Source organism: Capricornis sumatraensis, chromosome 6 (assembly GCF_032405125.1).
Source record: "Capricornis sumatraensis isolate serow.1 chromosome 6, serow.2, whole genome shotgun sequence".
Classification (NCBI taxonomy): Eukaryota; Metazoa; Chordata; class Mammalia; order Artiodactyla; family Bovidae; genus Capricornis; species Capricornis sumatraensis.
Genome location: NC_091074.1, coordinates 8,698,313 through 8,713,858, shown reverse-complemented (window position 1 = coordinate 8,713,858; position 15,546 = coordinate 8,698,313). Strand labels below are relative to the sequence as shown.

Here is a 15,546-nt window from a genome sequence, read left to right as displayed (position 1 = left end):
CCAATCCCAAAGAAAGGCAATGCCAAAGAATGCTGAAACTACCACACAATTGCACTCATCTCACACGCTAGTAAAGTAATGCTCAAAATTCTCCAAGGCAGGCTTCAGCAATACGTGAGCCGTGAACTTCCAGATGTTCAAACTGGTTTTAGAAAAGGCAGAGGAACCAGAGATCAAATTGCCAACATCTGCTGGGTCATTGAAAAAGCAAGAGAGTTCCAGAAAAACATCTATTTCTGCTTTATTGACTAATACGTCAAGGCTGTATATTGTCACCCTACTTATTTAACTTATATGCAGAGAACATCATAAGAAATGCTGGGATGGATGAAGCACAAGCTGGAATCAAGATTGCCAGGAGAAATATAAAAAACCTCGGACATGCAGATGACACCACTCTTATGGCAGAAAGTGAAGAAGAACTAAAGAGCCTCTTGATGAAAGTGAAAGAGGAGAGTGAAAAACTTGGCTTAAAGCTCAACATTCAGAAAACGAAGATCATGGCATCTGGTCCCATCACTTCATGGCAAATAGATGGGGAAACAGTGGAAACAGTGGCTGACTTTATTTTTCTGGGCTCCCAAATCACTGCAAATGGTGATTGCAGCCATGACATTAAAAGATGCTTACTCCTTGGAAGGAAAGTTATGACCAACCTAGACAGCATATTAAAAAGCAGAGACATTACTTTGCCAACAAATGTCCATCTAGTCAAGCCTATAGTTTTTCCAGTGGTCATGTATGGATTTGAGAGTTGGACTATAATGAAAGCTGAGTGCCGAAGATGTGATGCTTTTGAACCATGGTGTGGAGCTCCAACCAGTCCAACCTAAAGGAGATCAGTCCTGGTGTTCATTGGAAGGACTGATGTTGAAGCTGAAATTACTATACTTTGGTCACCTGATGCGAAGAGCTGACTCATTTGAAAAGACCCTGATGCTCGGAAAGTTTGGGGGCAGGAGAAGAAGGGGACGACAGAGGCTGAGATGGTTGGATTTCATCACTGACTCAGTGGACATGGGTTTGGGTGGACTCCGGGAGTTGCTGATGGACAGGGAGGCCTGGCACACTGTGGTCATAGGGTAGCAAAGAGTCAGACACGACTGAGTGACTGAGCTGAACTGAACAGAACTGAACTGAAGAAGGAAAAATCTACAACCAAGATCACTCTGTCTGGTAAGGATCTCATTCGTAACGATGGAGAAATCAAAAGCTTTTTCAGACAAGTAAAAGTTAAGAGAATTCAGTACCACCAAACCAGCTTTACAACATATATTAAACATATATAGTCAGAAAATATAAGAGAAGAAAAGGATCCACAAAAACAAACCCCAAAGAATTAAGAAAATGGCAATAGGAACATATATATCAACAATCACTTTAAAAGTAAATGGATTAAATACTTCAACCAAAAGACACAGACTGGCTGAATAGATATAAAAACAAGACCCAAATATATGCTGTCTACAAGAAACCCACTTCAGACCTAAAGCCACATATAGACTGAAAGTGAGAGGATGGAAAAATATATTCCAGACAAATGTAAAACAAAAGAAAGCTGGAGCAGCAATTCTTATATAAGACAAAGCAGTCCTTAAAGAGTATTCTTCAGGGTAGACTACACTTCAGGTCACAAATCAAACCTCAGTAAATTTAAGAAAACTAAAATCATATCAAGTGTCTTCTCCGACCACAATGCTATGAGACTACATTTCAATTACATGAAAAATACTGTAAAAAACACAAACACATGGAGATTAAACAATACATTTGTAAATAAGCAACAGTTTATTAAAGAAATCAAAAGGGAAATCAAAACATTCATAGAAACAAATGACAAAGAAAACACAACAACTCAAAACCTATGGGATGCAGCAAGAGCAGTTCTAAGAGCAAAGTTTATAGCAACACAATCCTACCTCAAGAAACAAAAACATCGTATAGACAACCTAATGTTGCACCTAAAACAACTGGAACAGAACAACAACAACAGCAAAACTCCCCCAAAAGTAGCAGAAGGAAAGAAATAATAAAGATCAGAGCACAAGTAAATGAAAAAGAAATGAAAGAAACAGTAGTAATGATTAATAAAACTTAAAGCTGGTTCTATGAGAAGATAAAGTTGACAAACCTTTAGCTAGACTCATCAAAAACAAAAGAGAAGAATCAAATAAACAAAATTAGAAATGAAAAAGGAGAGGATACAACAGAAAATGCAGAAATACAAAGGACCGTAAGAGACTATTATGAACAAATATATATGGCAATAAAATGGATAACCTGGAAGAAATGGACAGATTCTTAGAAGAGTTCAATCTTCCAAGAATGCACCAGAAAGAAAGAAATTATGAACAACCCAATTACAAGCACTGAAATTGAAAGTGTGATCAAAAATCTCCCAAAACACAAAAGCCTAGGACCAGATGGCTTCACAGGTGAATTGCCACAAGTGTTAAAGAGCTAATGCCTATTCTTCTAAACCTTTTTCAAAAAATTCCAGAGGAAGGTACACTTCCAAACTCATTCTTCAAGGCCACCATCACCCTAATAACAAAACCAGACAAAGACAACACACAAAAAAGAAAACTATAGGCCAATATCACTGATGAACATAGATGCAAAAATCCTCAATAAAATTCTTCCAAACAGAATTCAAGAACACATTAAAAAGCTCATACACCATGATCAAGTTGGGTTTATTCCACAGATGCAAGGATTCTTCAATATATGAATATCAATCAATGTGACATACCATATTAACAAATTGAAAGATAAAAACCATATGATCATCTCAATAGATGCAGAAAAACTATTTGACAAAATTCAGCACCCATTTATGATTAAAATTCTTCAAAAAAATGAGCATAGAAGGAACCTACCACAATATATTAAAGGCTATATATGATAAACCCACAGCAAACATGATTCTCAATGGTGAAAAACTGAAAGCATTCCCATAATATCAGGAACAAGAAAAGGGTGTCCGTCCACTCTCACCACTATTATTCATATTTTTTAAGCCTTAGGAACAGGAATCAGAGGAGAAAAAGGAATAAAAGAAATCCAGGTTGGAAAAGAAGAAGTAAAGCTCTCACTGTTTGCAAATGACATGATAGTATACATAGAAAACCCTAAAGATACTATCAGGAAATTACTAGAGCTAAACAGTGCATTTAGGAAAGTTTCAGGAAACAAAATCAATACAATAAAATCACTTGCATTCATATATACTAACAATGAAAAATCAGAAACAGAAATAAAGGGATCAATCCATTCACCATTGTAACAAAAAGAATAAAATATCTAGGAATAAAACCTAAGGAGACAAAAGAACTGTACATAGAAAACTATGACACTGATGAAAGAAATCAAAGATGACATAAACAGATGGAGAGAGATTCTGTGTTCCTGCATAAGCTGAATCAATATTGTGAAAATGACTATACTACCAAATGCAATCTACAGATTCAATGTGATCCCTATCAAATTACCAATGGTATTTTTCACAGAAGTAGAACAAAAAATTTCACAATTTATATGGAAACACAAAAGACCCTGAATAGCTAAAGCAGTCCTGAGAAAGAAAAATGAGGCTAGAGGAATCCATATTCCTGATTTCAGATTATACTACAAAGCTACAGTCATCAAGACAGTATGGTATTGGCACCAAAACAGAAAGAGCAATGGAACAAGACAGAAAGCCCAGAAATAAACCCATGAACCTGTGGGTACTTTATTTTTGACAAAGGAGGCAAGAATATATACGAGGCAAAGACAGCCTCTTCAATAAGTGGTGCTGGGAAAACTGGACAGCTACATGTAAAAGAATGAAATAAGAACACTTCTTAATGGCATCCAGTCCCATCACTTCATTGGAAATAGATGGGGAAACAGTGGAAACAGTGGCTGACTTTATTTTTCTGTGCTCCCAAATCACTGCAGATGGTGATTGCAGCCATGAAATTAAAAGACCCTAACTCCTTGGAAGGAAAGTTATGACTAACCCAGACAGCATATTAAAAAGCAGAGACATTACTTTATCAACAAAGGTCCATCTAGTCAAGGCTATGGTTTTTCCACTGGTTATGTATGGATTTGAGAGTTGGACTATAAGGAAAGCTGAGGGCCGAAGAATCGATGCTTTTGAACTGCGGTGTTGGAAAAAGACTCTTTGAGAGTCCCTTGGACTGCAAGGAGATCCAAAAAGTCCGTCCTAAAGGAGATCAGTCCTGGGTGTTCATTGGAAGGACTGATGTTGAAGCTGAAACTCCAGTACTTTGGCCACCTGATGTGAAGAGCTGACTCATTTCAAAAGACCCTGATGCAGGGAAAGTTTGGAGGCAGGAGGAGAAGGGGATGACAGAGCCTGAGATGGTTGCATGGCATCACTGACTCAATGGACATGGGTTTGGGCGGACTCTGGGAGTTGGTGATGGACAGGGAGGCCTGGTGTGCTGCAGTTCATGGGGTCGCAAAGAGTCAGACATGACTGAGCGACTAAACTGAACTGAACTAACACCATACAGAAAGATAAACTCTAAATGGATTAAAGACCTAAATGTAACACCAGAAACTATAAAACTCTTAGAGGAAAACATTAGCAGAACACTCGAGAACATAAATCAAAGCAAGATCCACTATGACCCACCTCCTAGAGTAATGGAAATAAAAACAAAAGCAAAGAAGTGGGACCTGATTAAACTTAAAAGCTTTTATACAGGAAAGGAAATTATAAGCAAGGTGAAAAGACAAACTTCAGAATGAGAAAATAATAGCAAATGAAACAACTGACAAAGGATTAATTTCCATAATATACAAGCAGCTCATACAACTCAATACCAGAAAAGCAAACAACCCAATCAAAACGTGGGGAAAAGACCTAAACGGACATTTCTCCAAAGAAGACCCACCAATGGTTAACAAACATACTAAAAGATTCTCAGTATCACTCATTTTTAGAGAAATGCACATCAAAAATACAATGAGATATCACCTCACACATGTCAGAAGAGCTATCATCAAAAAGTCTAACAATAAATGCTGGAGAGGATGTGGAGAAAAGGGAACCCTCTTGCACTGTTGATGTAAATGTAAAGTGACATAGACATGATGGAAGATGGTAGGAATAAAAAACTAGAAATATCATATGACTCAGCAATCCCACTATTGGGCATATACCTTGAGGAAACCAAAACTGAAAAAAACCGCCATGTACCCCAATGTTCACTGCAGCACTATTTACAATAGCTAGAACATGGACACAACCTAGATGTTCATTGACAAAGGAATGGATAAAGAAGTTATGGTACAAAACATAATGAAATATTATTCAGCCATAAAAAGGAATTTGAGTCAGTTCTAATGAGATGGATGAACCTAGAGCCTATTATACAGAGTGAGGTAAGTCAGAATTAGAAAGATAAATATTGTACACTAATGCACATATATAGAATCTAGAAAGATGGTACCAAAGAATTTATTTAGAGGGCAGCGAAGAAGCAATGGACATAGAGAATAGACTTATGGACCCAGGGAGAGGGCTGTAGAGGGTGAGATGTAGGGACAGAGTAACATGGAAACTTACATTACCATATGTAAGATAGATAGCCAATGGGAATTTGCTGTATGTCTCAGGGAAATCAAACAGGGTCTCTGCATCAACTAGAGGGTTGGGATGGAGAGGGAGGTGGGAGTGAGGTTTAAGAGGGAGGGAACACATGTATACCTATGGCTGATTCATGTTGATGTTTGACAGAAAGCAATAAAATTCTGTAAAGCAATTATCCTTCAATTAAGAAATTAATTTTAAAATATTTATATTAAATTCTTCCTATATCATAACCTCCAGATTTTACTAAAAAGAGAATAATTCTATGATCCGTATCCACATTAGTGGATACAGTGGGTATGATATTGTTCATAGCTGTATAACATGCTACCATGGCAGGGAAGGAACAGAACTGATACAGGGGTGCAAGAGACCTTCACGAATATTTCTTTGCAGCTTCCTGTGAATCCAAAGTTACTTCAGATTAAAAATGTTTAAAAAAAAAAAAAAAAAAGTGGGGTGGATGGGTAAAATAATACTCACCTGAGCCACAATAGACAGAATTCCTACCATAGCTATGAAGGCTGCAATTTTAACAGATCCAAATCCTATGACCTGTGAAGATGAACACATTTTGCAATGTATAAATAATATAAATTTTTTGCATTATATAAATAACAAGAAATGTTATGTTCCATTAAAGCTATAGAATAAAATAGTTGAGGAAAGTTCATGAAACCTTGACAATGGAAATTTATGCAGTGCTCAAAGCTAAACCTATTTAACTAATAATTTATAGCTAAACCTGTCATGAGAAATCACTGTAAGCAGGCACAACTTAATATAACTAAGATTAACTACTAGCACAATATTTTCTCTTACAGGTCTCCCTACTGTTTTCATATGCTTTCCCCACTACAATCCACCAAGAGCTATGTAACATTATCCACTACTAGGGAACAAAATGAAGAAAAGAAAAATTTGATTTTTGATGCTGTCAACATAGAATATGTTCACTTAGAAAGTTAAGTGGTTCTCAACTTTGCTTGCATATTAAAATCATGTGGGCAACCGAGAAAGGGAGAGGGGAGAAAAGAGATGCTGGAACTCACGTGATATCAATTAAATCAGACTCTCTGGGCCCAGACACAGGTATGTTTTAAAAAGCTCCCATGGTTATTCCAATGAGCAGCCAAAGTTAGCTAGCAATGATTTCTAAGCCTCTTAAGCTTAAGAGCAGCTATGAAATGCCTGAAATTTTAAGTTTTAAACATCAAGTTTTTAAAGTTAGTTTCCCATCTATTGAAACTATAAAATCCAGAAAAAAACTGTAAAAATTATTGTAAATAATCTTCACATTTCATAAATGATTATCTTGCTTCAAACCACACAATTAGCTAATGAAAGAGAGCCAGAACTTCTGATTCCCAAACCAGTGCTGCTGACATTAACACTATCCTATCACTCTCCAATTGAATGCAATTTAAAAAATTGGAATCTATGGTGGTTTAGTTGCTAAGTCATGTTTACTTTTGCAACCCCATGGACTGTAGCTTACCAGGCTCCTCTGTCCATGGGACTTCTCAGGCAAGAATACCAGAGTGGGTTGCCATTTCCTTCTGTAGGGGATCTTCCCAACTCAGGATAGAACCCACGTCTCCTGGACTGCAGAGAGTCCTTCCTGTTGAGCCACCAGGGAAGCCCATGTATGTATTTTTTAATTGAAGTACAGTTGATTTACAATGTTGTATTAACTTGTGCTATATAGCAAAGTGACTCAGTTATACATTCTATACATTCTTATGTTCTTTTCCCAGGACACTGAATATACAGAGTGCTATATACACTGTGATATACAGTAGGACTTTGTTGTCCATTCATTCTATATGTAAAAGTTTCTATCCACTAACCCTAAAAACCTAGTCCATCCCCCCTCATTCCCCAATAAATATATTTCTAAAACAGCTTTACTGAGGTAGAATTAAAAATACCATACAACCCACCCATTGCAAGCGCACAATTCAATTCAATGGTTTTAGTATTGATATGGGTTTCCCTGGTGGCTTATATAGTAAAGAATCTGCCTGCAATGTGGGAGACCTGGGTTCGATCCCTGGGTTGGGAAGAACCCCTAGAGGACAGCATAGCAAGCCACTCCAGTATTCTTGCCTGGAGAATCCCCATGGACAGAGGAGCCTGGTAGGCTACAGTGCATGGGGTACCAAAGAGTTGGACACAACTGAGCAACTAAGCACTGTACAGTATTGATACAGAGTTGGGCAATTATTACCATGAAAAATTTTAGAAGATCTCATCACTCTTCAAAGAAACATGGTACCCCATTAGGAGTCCCATTCCCACAACCTACCCCACCACCCAGTCAGTAATCTACTTCCTGTCTCTCTGAATTTATTTATTCGGAGCCTTTCATATAAATGGAATCACACTATATATGGTTCTGAGTTCTTTCATTTAGCATAACGTTTTCAAAGTTCACCCATCTTGTAGCATGTGTCAGTGCTTCATTGCTTTTTATTGCCAAAAAAAACCCCCTGTACATTGCATTGTACAGATGTATCATGTTTGTTGATCCATTTCATCAGTTAATAGGCAGATAGGCTGTTTCTACTTTGCTTCTACTTTTTGGCTATATGAATAATAATTTTTGTTAAGTGTTTTTGTACAGATAGGTGTTTTCAATTCTCTTGGCTATATACCTAGAAATAGATTTGCTGGGAACCCTATGCTGGACACTGAGGAACCACCAGGCTCTTTTCCACAGTAGCTACCCCATTTTACATTCCCACCAGCATGTATGAGGGTTGCCATTTCTCCATATCTTAAGTTGTTGTTGTTTCTTTTTTATTACAGCTTTCTTAGCAGGTGTGTTTGGTTTCCTTGATGGGTAATGATGTTAGCCATCCTCTCATGTGCTTATTGGCCATCTGTATATTTTCCTTGAAGAAATATGTATTCAAAATTTTTTGCCTACTTTTTTAGTTGAGTTATATGTCTTTTTATTGTTGAATAAAGTTTTAAATATATACTGGATATTAAATTTCTTATAAAATAGATGATTTATAAGTAAACACAATTTAAACTAAAAATATGTGTGTTAATTGTATGTGAGCTCTAAAAAGTGAGCATAAATACAGAATAACAGAATTATTCTGATTTGTTTTAACTGTTGTTGTTGATGGTGATATAAGCATATGTAGAGTTGGACTGTGAAGAAACCTGAGCGCCAAAGAATTGCTGCTTTTGAACTGTGGTGTTGGAGAAGACTCTTGAGAGTCCCTTGGACTGCAAGGGGATCTGGGTGTTCTATGGAAGGAATGATGTTAAACCTGAAACTCCAGTACTTTGGCCACCTCATGTGAAGAGCTGACTCATTGGAAAAGACTCTGATGCTGGGAGGGATTGGGGGCAGGAGGAAAAGGCGATGACAGAGGATGAGATGGCTGGATGGCATCACCGACTTGATGGACGTGAGTTTGAGTGAACTCTGGGAGTTGGTGATGAACAGGGAGGCCTGGCGTGCTGCAATTCATGGGGTCACAAAGAGTCAGACACAACTGAGTGACTGAACTGAACTGATAGGAAAAATGGATAGAGAAGAAAATATTCACTGTTGTTAACTATACATGTGAAGAAAGGAGACTTTTTTTTTACTTTCTTCCTTGGGCTTTCCCATTTTTCCTACATTATTTTCCACATTAAATGTACATTTAATGATGCATATGTAATTTTCTACATTTAACTCCTGGGCTTCCCAGGGGGCGCTAGTAGTAAAGAACCCACCTGCCAGTGTGGGAGATGCAAGAAACATGGGTTTGATCCTTGGGTCAGGAAGATTCCCTGGAGTTAGGAAAAACCCCACTCCAGTATTCTTGCCTGGAAAATTCCATGGGCAGAGAGCCTGGCAGGTTATAGTCCACGGGGCCACAAAGAGTTGGACATAACAGACTGACTGAGCACATACACACACACACACACACAAAACACAGTATCTCACTACTTTTCCCTCTAAATCTCCAGCATCCTCCAACCATAAATGAGTAAAACAAAAAAAGAACTGCTTGAAAAAAAAGCTTTACTTAAATGTGCTACCATATAAAATACTATAGTCTCACACTCTCAGGAAAACTATGAGTGGCAAACTTAACAAATTTTATTTGAAATATCTCTAAAAATAGAGGAATTTATCTTAGGGGGAGGCTTGCTCTGACAAAGTGGAGTAAACCACTAAAAGAAGGACTTCCAGTAAAATCAGTGAAAGACCAAGGCAGGATTACAATGAAAGGCAGTTCAGACCTCAGCAACCAGAGAGACCTGAGACAGCAGCTGGAAAAGCAAACTTTTTAAAATTGCCTTAAGTCAACTGCCTTTTGGGGGAAAATGTGAAGCATAACTTTTAAAGGGAGAAAAATCAGAAGACAGAAAAGATTACTTTGGTCATTATCTGTGACCTACCGTGAAGTCCACAGTGGTGTTTTTTTGTTTTTGTTTTCAGTGGGGAGTGTGTCAGGGGCAGGTGGGGGTGGTTTGCAACATGTGGGATCTTACTTCCCCAACCAGGCACCGAACCTACATCATCTGCACTGGAAGCATGGAATCTTAACCACTGGACTGCCAGGAAAGTCCCTACAGTGGCCTACTGTAGATGGCTAGGCAAACTGAATGTGATCAGTCAGACCCAGGGGTCACGGTTCTTCTGAAATAAACTTTACCTCTCTGAAATTTAATAATTTAATAAATTTTGTTTCTACTAATTATTTCTGTGTAATTCTCATAATTCTCAAGGAAATTTTTCCCACAGTGAACATTGTATTTTAAAAAATTATTGCACTAGAGTTCTCCTGACTACTAATTATATGTCAGCACCTACGTTTACAACTATAAGTAAGTCAACACATTTTTTCCTCTTACAGGCTGTGTGCTTAGCTGCTCAGTCGTGTCTGACTCTTTGCGACTCCATGGACTGTAGTCCACCAGGCTCCTCTGTCCGTGGGGATTCTCTATGCACAAATACTGGAGTGGGTTTCCATGCCCTCCTCAGGGGAACTTCCCAACCCAGGAATTGAACCAAGGTCTCCTGCATAGCAGGTGGATTCTTACCAGCTGAGGTACCCGGGGTTTTTCCACAAAACACTTCAAGACCGATCCCAGTCTCTGATTTTCCGGCATTCCTTACTCACCTGCCTGAGATAGAGAAAAAAACTTGAATACTGCCCAGCTTCAGGAAGGTATGAAAGAAAAACAGTGATGCAGATTAGCAAAATGGTAGAATCTTTTCCAACTTTCTTCAGTGACTAGAAATAAGCAGAAACAGAAACATAAAAAGCAAATAGATACTGATGTCACTGATATTCTGGGATATTAGCTTCACTGTTTTTTGATTTCTTAAGGTGGATAACAAAAGATGAATGGATTAAAAAAGGAAGTGAGCCTTAACATTAAATCTATTACCACCTCTCTAAGGACATTACAAGTCCTAATTTCAGAGGTATATATTTCATATATTACAGTCTTTTCTCTTTTTTAAAAAAACATTTTTGCTCATCTCATATGAATACTGGTTCATATACTGAAACAGATCCTGGACATACTATGAACAGACTCTGAAAAATAAAAAAATCCACATTGCTACAGAACCTTTTAAGAAAATCTCATCTCTTTTCACTCATAATAACTCCTTTAAAGCCACAAACATTACATGGTTTTCATTACACATAAATTTATTCTTTAAAATATTAATAATTTGCCCACACTATTGGCAGAAAAATAAATGTGCTCCAGGCATGAGGTCAGTGACAAGATTCTCTGACTAGTAACAACTTTTTCAATATTATACCTTTGCCCAAAATCCTTACACTCTTTTCTACACAGGATGTCTGAGTAGACCAAAAGTTGCACCAAAAGCGCATCTCGTCTCTCATGGTAACCACATACTTCAGTTCAGTCAATCAGTCGTGTCCGACTCTTAAGAATTATCAATTTTATATATTCTTTGGTGTACAGTTCACCTCTGTCCCTTATTTTCAATTAATTTTTTTCTATTTTTACTAGAGAAAAACAATAAACCAGCAACTGCTAGGATGCTTGAATCTGCAGAAATGCACTTTTATTTGCATGGTTTAGAAAGATATTTAGGAAAGTAAGTGTTTTCATGTTTTTATTTACCGCAAAAGGGTCTGCTTGTTTCCAAGAAATCCGGGCTCCCCAGGAGAGAGGTCTCATTTTCTCTGGCAAAGATTCCGGAACAGCCAACAAGATGAAGCAGATGTCTAGAAGAGCTACCACTGTGGCTACTAGCACAACAACGCTGTCTCCATAACTGGCAGAAAGGTACGCTCCAATGGCTGGGCTGCTAACCAGACTGGCTGCAAAAGTGGCTGAGACCTATGAAGAAAGAACACTCTCACCCAGGGTTGCATCTACAGCAGGTGCGCACTTACATTCCTGTTTCCAACCAGGGTCCCACAGGTGCATATCTAAAACCATCCTTCTCTAACTTTAAAAATACAATAGGACTGTATTGCATACAACTTTTAAGAATGAAAAGTAATTTTCTTCTAAGAATTTGCTCACAAGTTATTAACTAATTTGAATAACTTTCTAATTCTTGTAGCTTTCTAGAAGTTACTCTAGAAAGCTACATGAACAAAAAAATGATTTATTTAGAAATAAAAATTGTAAAACCTTCCCCACAAATAAACCACACATATTTTAATCTTCTGTAATTAGGGAACAGGGATATAGAGAGAAAGGAACAAAAAAGTTTTTGCAGGGTTGATAACAAAATCTACAAATTACTCAGAAACTAGGCTTGATTTCATCTTCCAAAACTGTGCACCGTTTCACCATTTCATTAGCACTAACTGGGGGTGGAAATCCCTGGCAGTCTTAGAAAAAGCTATATAACAACAACAAAAATGCAAAAAGATTTGTTGAAGGAGACCTCAAAAGCTTTGTAACTAGAGAAATCCCTGGGCTAGGAGTTTCTGTCATGCTGTCACCCCCAACGTCCTAATACCAAAGACCACTGAGTCAGCTGATCACACTTACAACTTGAATCCATATAAGCATGTAGAAGGCTCTCTTTATTTTGAAATGTAGTCTGAATGTTCAGAAGCTTAAGTGGACAGCCTCCAAATTATAACCAGATTGAGTGTGAAAAGCACATTTATAAGCTGGTCATCTAAACTTCTAATGGATTTTAATAGCAACTACAGAAATCATTAACTATGACTGAAATTATGACTCCTGGGTAACCAATGATATTCTTCCTTTATCCATAACCCCCAAGTGACTGTAAAAATACAATGTATTGGAAATTAGTATTATACCAAAATTATAAAAGCCAAAAGTTAAAAATTTCTGGGGGGAAAAAAGGAAGTACATAGAATTCCAATTTGAGGAATAGGAATTCCCTGGTTCAATAATTATTGAGTATTTATATGTGCTAGAAAAATAAGAAAACAGGGCTCCTGGCCTTAATTACATAGCATTCCAAGAGTAAAGAACTAAAGATCATGGAGCATACAAATATCTCAGTATTTGTCAAAAGGACATTTTTAATTATTCTGTATCTGTAAGCTAGCTTGCAAACTTTTTTTCTATTTCTTTTTTCAGGTTTGCCATCTCAACATCTAACACACAGAGTTAAATGTAAAGGTTAGTCATTGGCCAACCCCGAGTCCTATGATCCAGTCCAGGCAGCCTTATGGCCTGGAGGGCATATTTCAGCAGGGCACTCCTCTAAGTAACTTCTCTCAACATACCTATGACCAGGCATTATTATAACTGGCATTTTACAGATGAAGAACCGAGCTAGAGATAGGGAAACTAAGTCATGACCACTTTGGTTCCAGAATTCTCTCTCTCTGAAATCCTTCCTTAAATACTACTGCTTAGCACAGCAGCTTTGTGAGGGATTTTTCTGATGAAGGCAAAAGAAAATCTAATAAAACTGAAGAGGAACGGTGTTTCCTGCAATGTTGAGAAAAGCTTCACAAGTGTGATAAATGAGGCTTCTGGCACCCCTCAACTCTGCTGACCACCCTTAAAAAGCCCACCTTGAACATCCTGCCTTCTTTGAAGCTTTCCTATCTGTTTCTCCCTCTGTCCTCCTCCACAGCATTCAGGAGATGTCCCTGTCTTAGGACATGACATGAGAAACATTCAGGGGAGGTAGGAAGAAGGAAGGAAGGAGAAGCAAGTAATAGCTAGAGGGCAAGTGGCTTGGAAAAGTTTTTAAACTACTGATGTCTAAAGTCAACAAACTAAAAATGACTGTTGTGTTTTGTGGAACAACAGTAACTGGCATATATGTCCATTACTGAGCCATACAATTATTCATTCAGTCAACACTAAATGACTGCTTACTGTCTTTCAGGAAGTGGAATTTAATAGAAAGAATAAGACTCAGGAGAGAAGTAACCTGAGTTTCTGGCCTTCAGTCCCTCTCCAACCATTCAACAATCCAGTCAGGTTACCTTTCTTCTTCCATCTTCTTACTATAAACATTTCAAACACAGGAGAGTTGAAAGAAGAACAAAATGTACACTAAAGGGGAGCAAAATAAGCTACCCCAAAATGTGCCACTTTGGCATGTGGATTGTTTCACACAGAAGGCAATTATGACCCAGGAGACTCAGGCAAAGCTTTTTACCTTTCCCAGAATAGCCTACTGCAGTCCATAGGGTCTAAGAGTCAGACACGACTGAGTGACTGAACTTAGCTGATAACAACCTAAAAGAGCTTAGAAAGGAGGCCTATACCAAGAAATACTGGTAAACACTAGATAACTTTTTACATTAGATACTAAATACTAAAGATAACTTTTTGTATTAAAAGATAATACTATAATAAAGATACTAAGTACTAAAGATAAATTTTTAATATTAGAAAGACTTACCTACATGTAATGGCAAACATTTGATTTGCTCTCCTTGTCTTCCTGTGAATTATCTTCCTCCCCTTTGAAGTCCCAGACCCCTATAATCTTTCTCCTTAGCTCAGGATGGTATATAAGCCTCACCCACTGACAGTCCTTGAGCCTTTCACATCTTTGTGAGACTCCCACACATATGAAATTAAATTTTTTTTTCTCCTATTAATCTATCTTTGGTTTTAGTTGCTAAATCACGTCTCACTCTTGCAACTCCATGGACTGTAGCCCACCAGGCTCCTCAGGATTCCCCAGGTAATAATACTGGAGTGGGTTGCCATTTTGTTCTACAGGTTCTCCCCAACTTTATGTCAATTTAATTATTTTGCTCACTCTTCCCTTGTGGCTCAGCTGGTAAAGAATTCGCCTGCAATGCGGGAGAACTGGCTTTGATCCCTGGGTTGGGAAGATCCCCTGGAGAAGGGAAAGGTTACCCCACTCCAGTATTCTGGCCTGGGGAATTCAGTGGACTGTATAGTCCATGGAGTCACAAAGAGTTGGACACAACTGAGCGACTTTCACTCCCTTAACTCAAAGAACCTAAAAGGGAAGAAGGGAAAACTTTCCCTGTTCATACCCACATACCCCAAGAGGTTCACGCATTGAACACATGCCCACAAATGCTCACCTGTCACTTTCCCCCATTGAACTACTTAAGTATTTCTCAACGTTGTGACACTCTGACCTAAATGGTTTCAGACTGCCGTCTTTTATAGGTCTTTTTTCTCCTACATAATCACAATGCCAATATCTTGCCTAAGAAAATCAGATGTGACTTTCTAATATTCAATTATCCCAAAAAGGTCTCCTATAACTTTTGTTATTGACTCAACAATTATTTCCTGAATGAATGTAGTCCTTTTTCTGTAGTACTACATTCCAAATAAGTGTCTGAGTCATACAACCTGCAATACAGTGACAATGAATTAACATAACTGAGGTTCTATCACCTCTCCAGTTCTAATTAGGTGCACAGAGATCTATGATTGTAGCAACTGTTTACTGTTTATGGTTCCTCAAGAGATCAGCTAACAAGAAACAAATC

The 15,546-nt window shown here is 37.9% G+C and overlaps 1 protein-coding gene across 1 annotated transcript in view; it reads right to left on the bottom strand.

Annotated features, from left to right (window-relative positions):
• MFSD14B (major facilitator superfamily domain containing 14B) overlaps positions 1-15,546 on the bottom strand; it is a 123,077-nt gene that overhangs the window by 15,286 nt on the left and 92,245 nt on the right. Inside the window, exons 6-8 of the mRNA XM_068974114.1 lie at positions 11,732-11,950; positions 10,747-10,860; positions 6,092-6,163 (exon numbers count right to left, since the gene is read on the bottom strand). Coding sequence (XP_068830215.1) covers positions 6,092-6,163; positions 10,747-10,860; positions 11,732-11,950 — 405 coding nt within the window. The remainder of the gene's footprint in view (positions 1-6,091; positions 6,164-10,746; positions 10,861-11,731; positions 11,951-15,546) is intronic.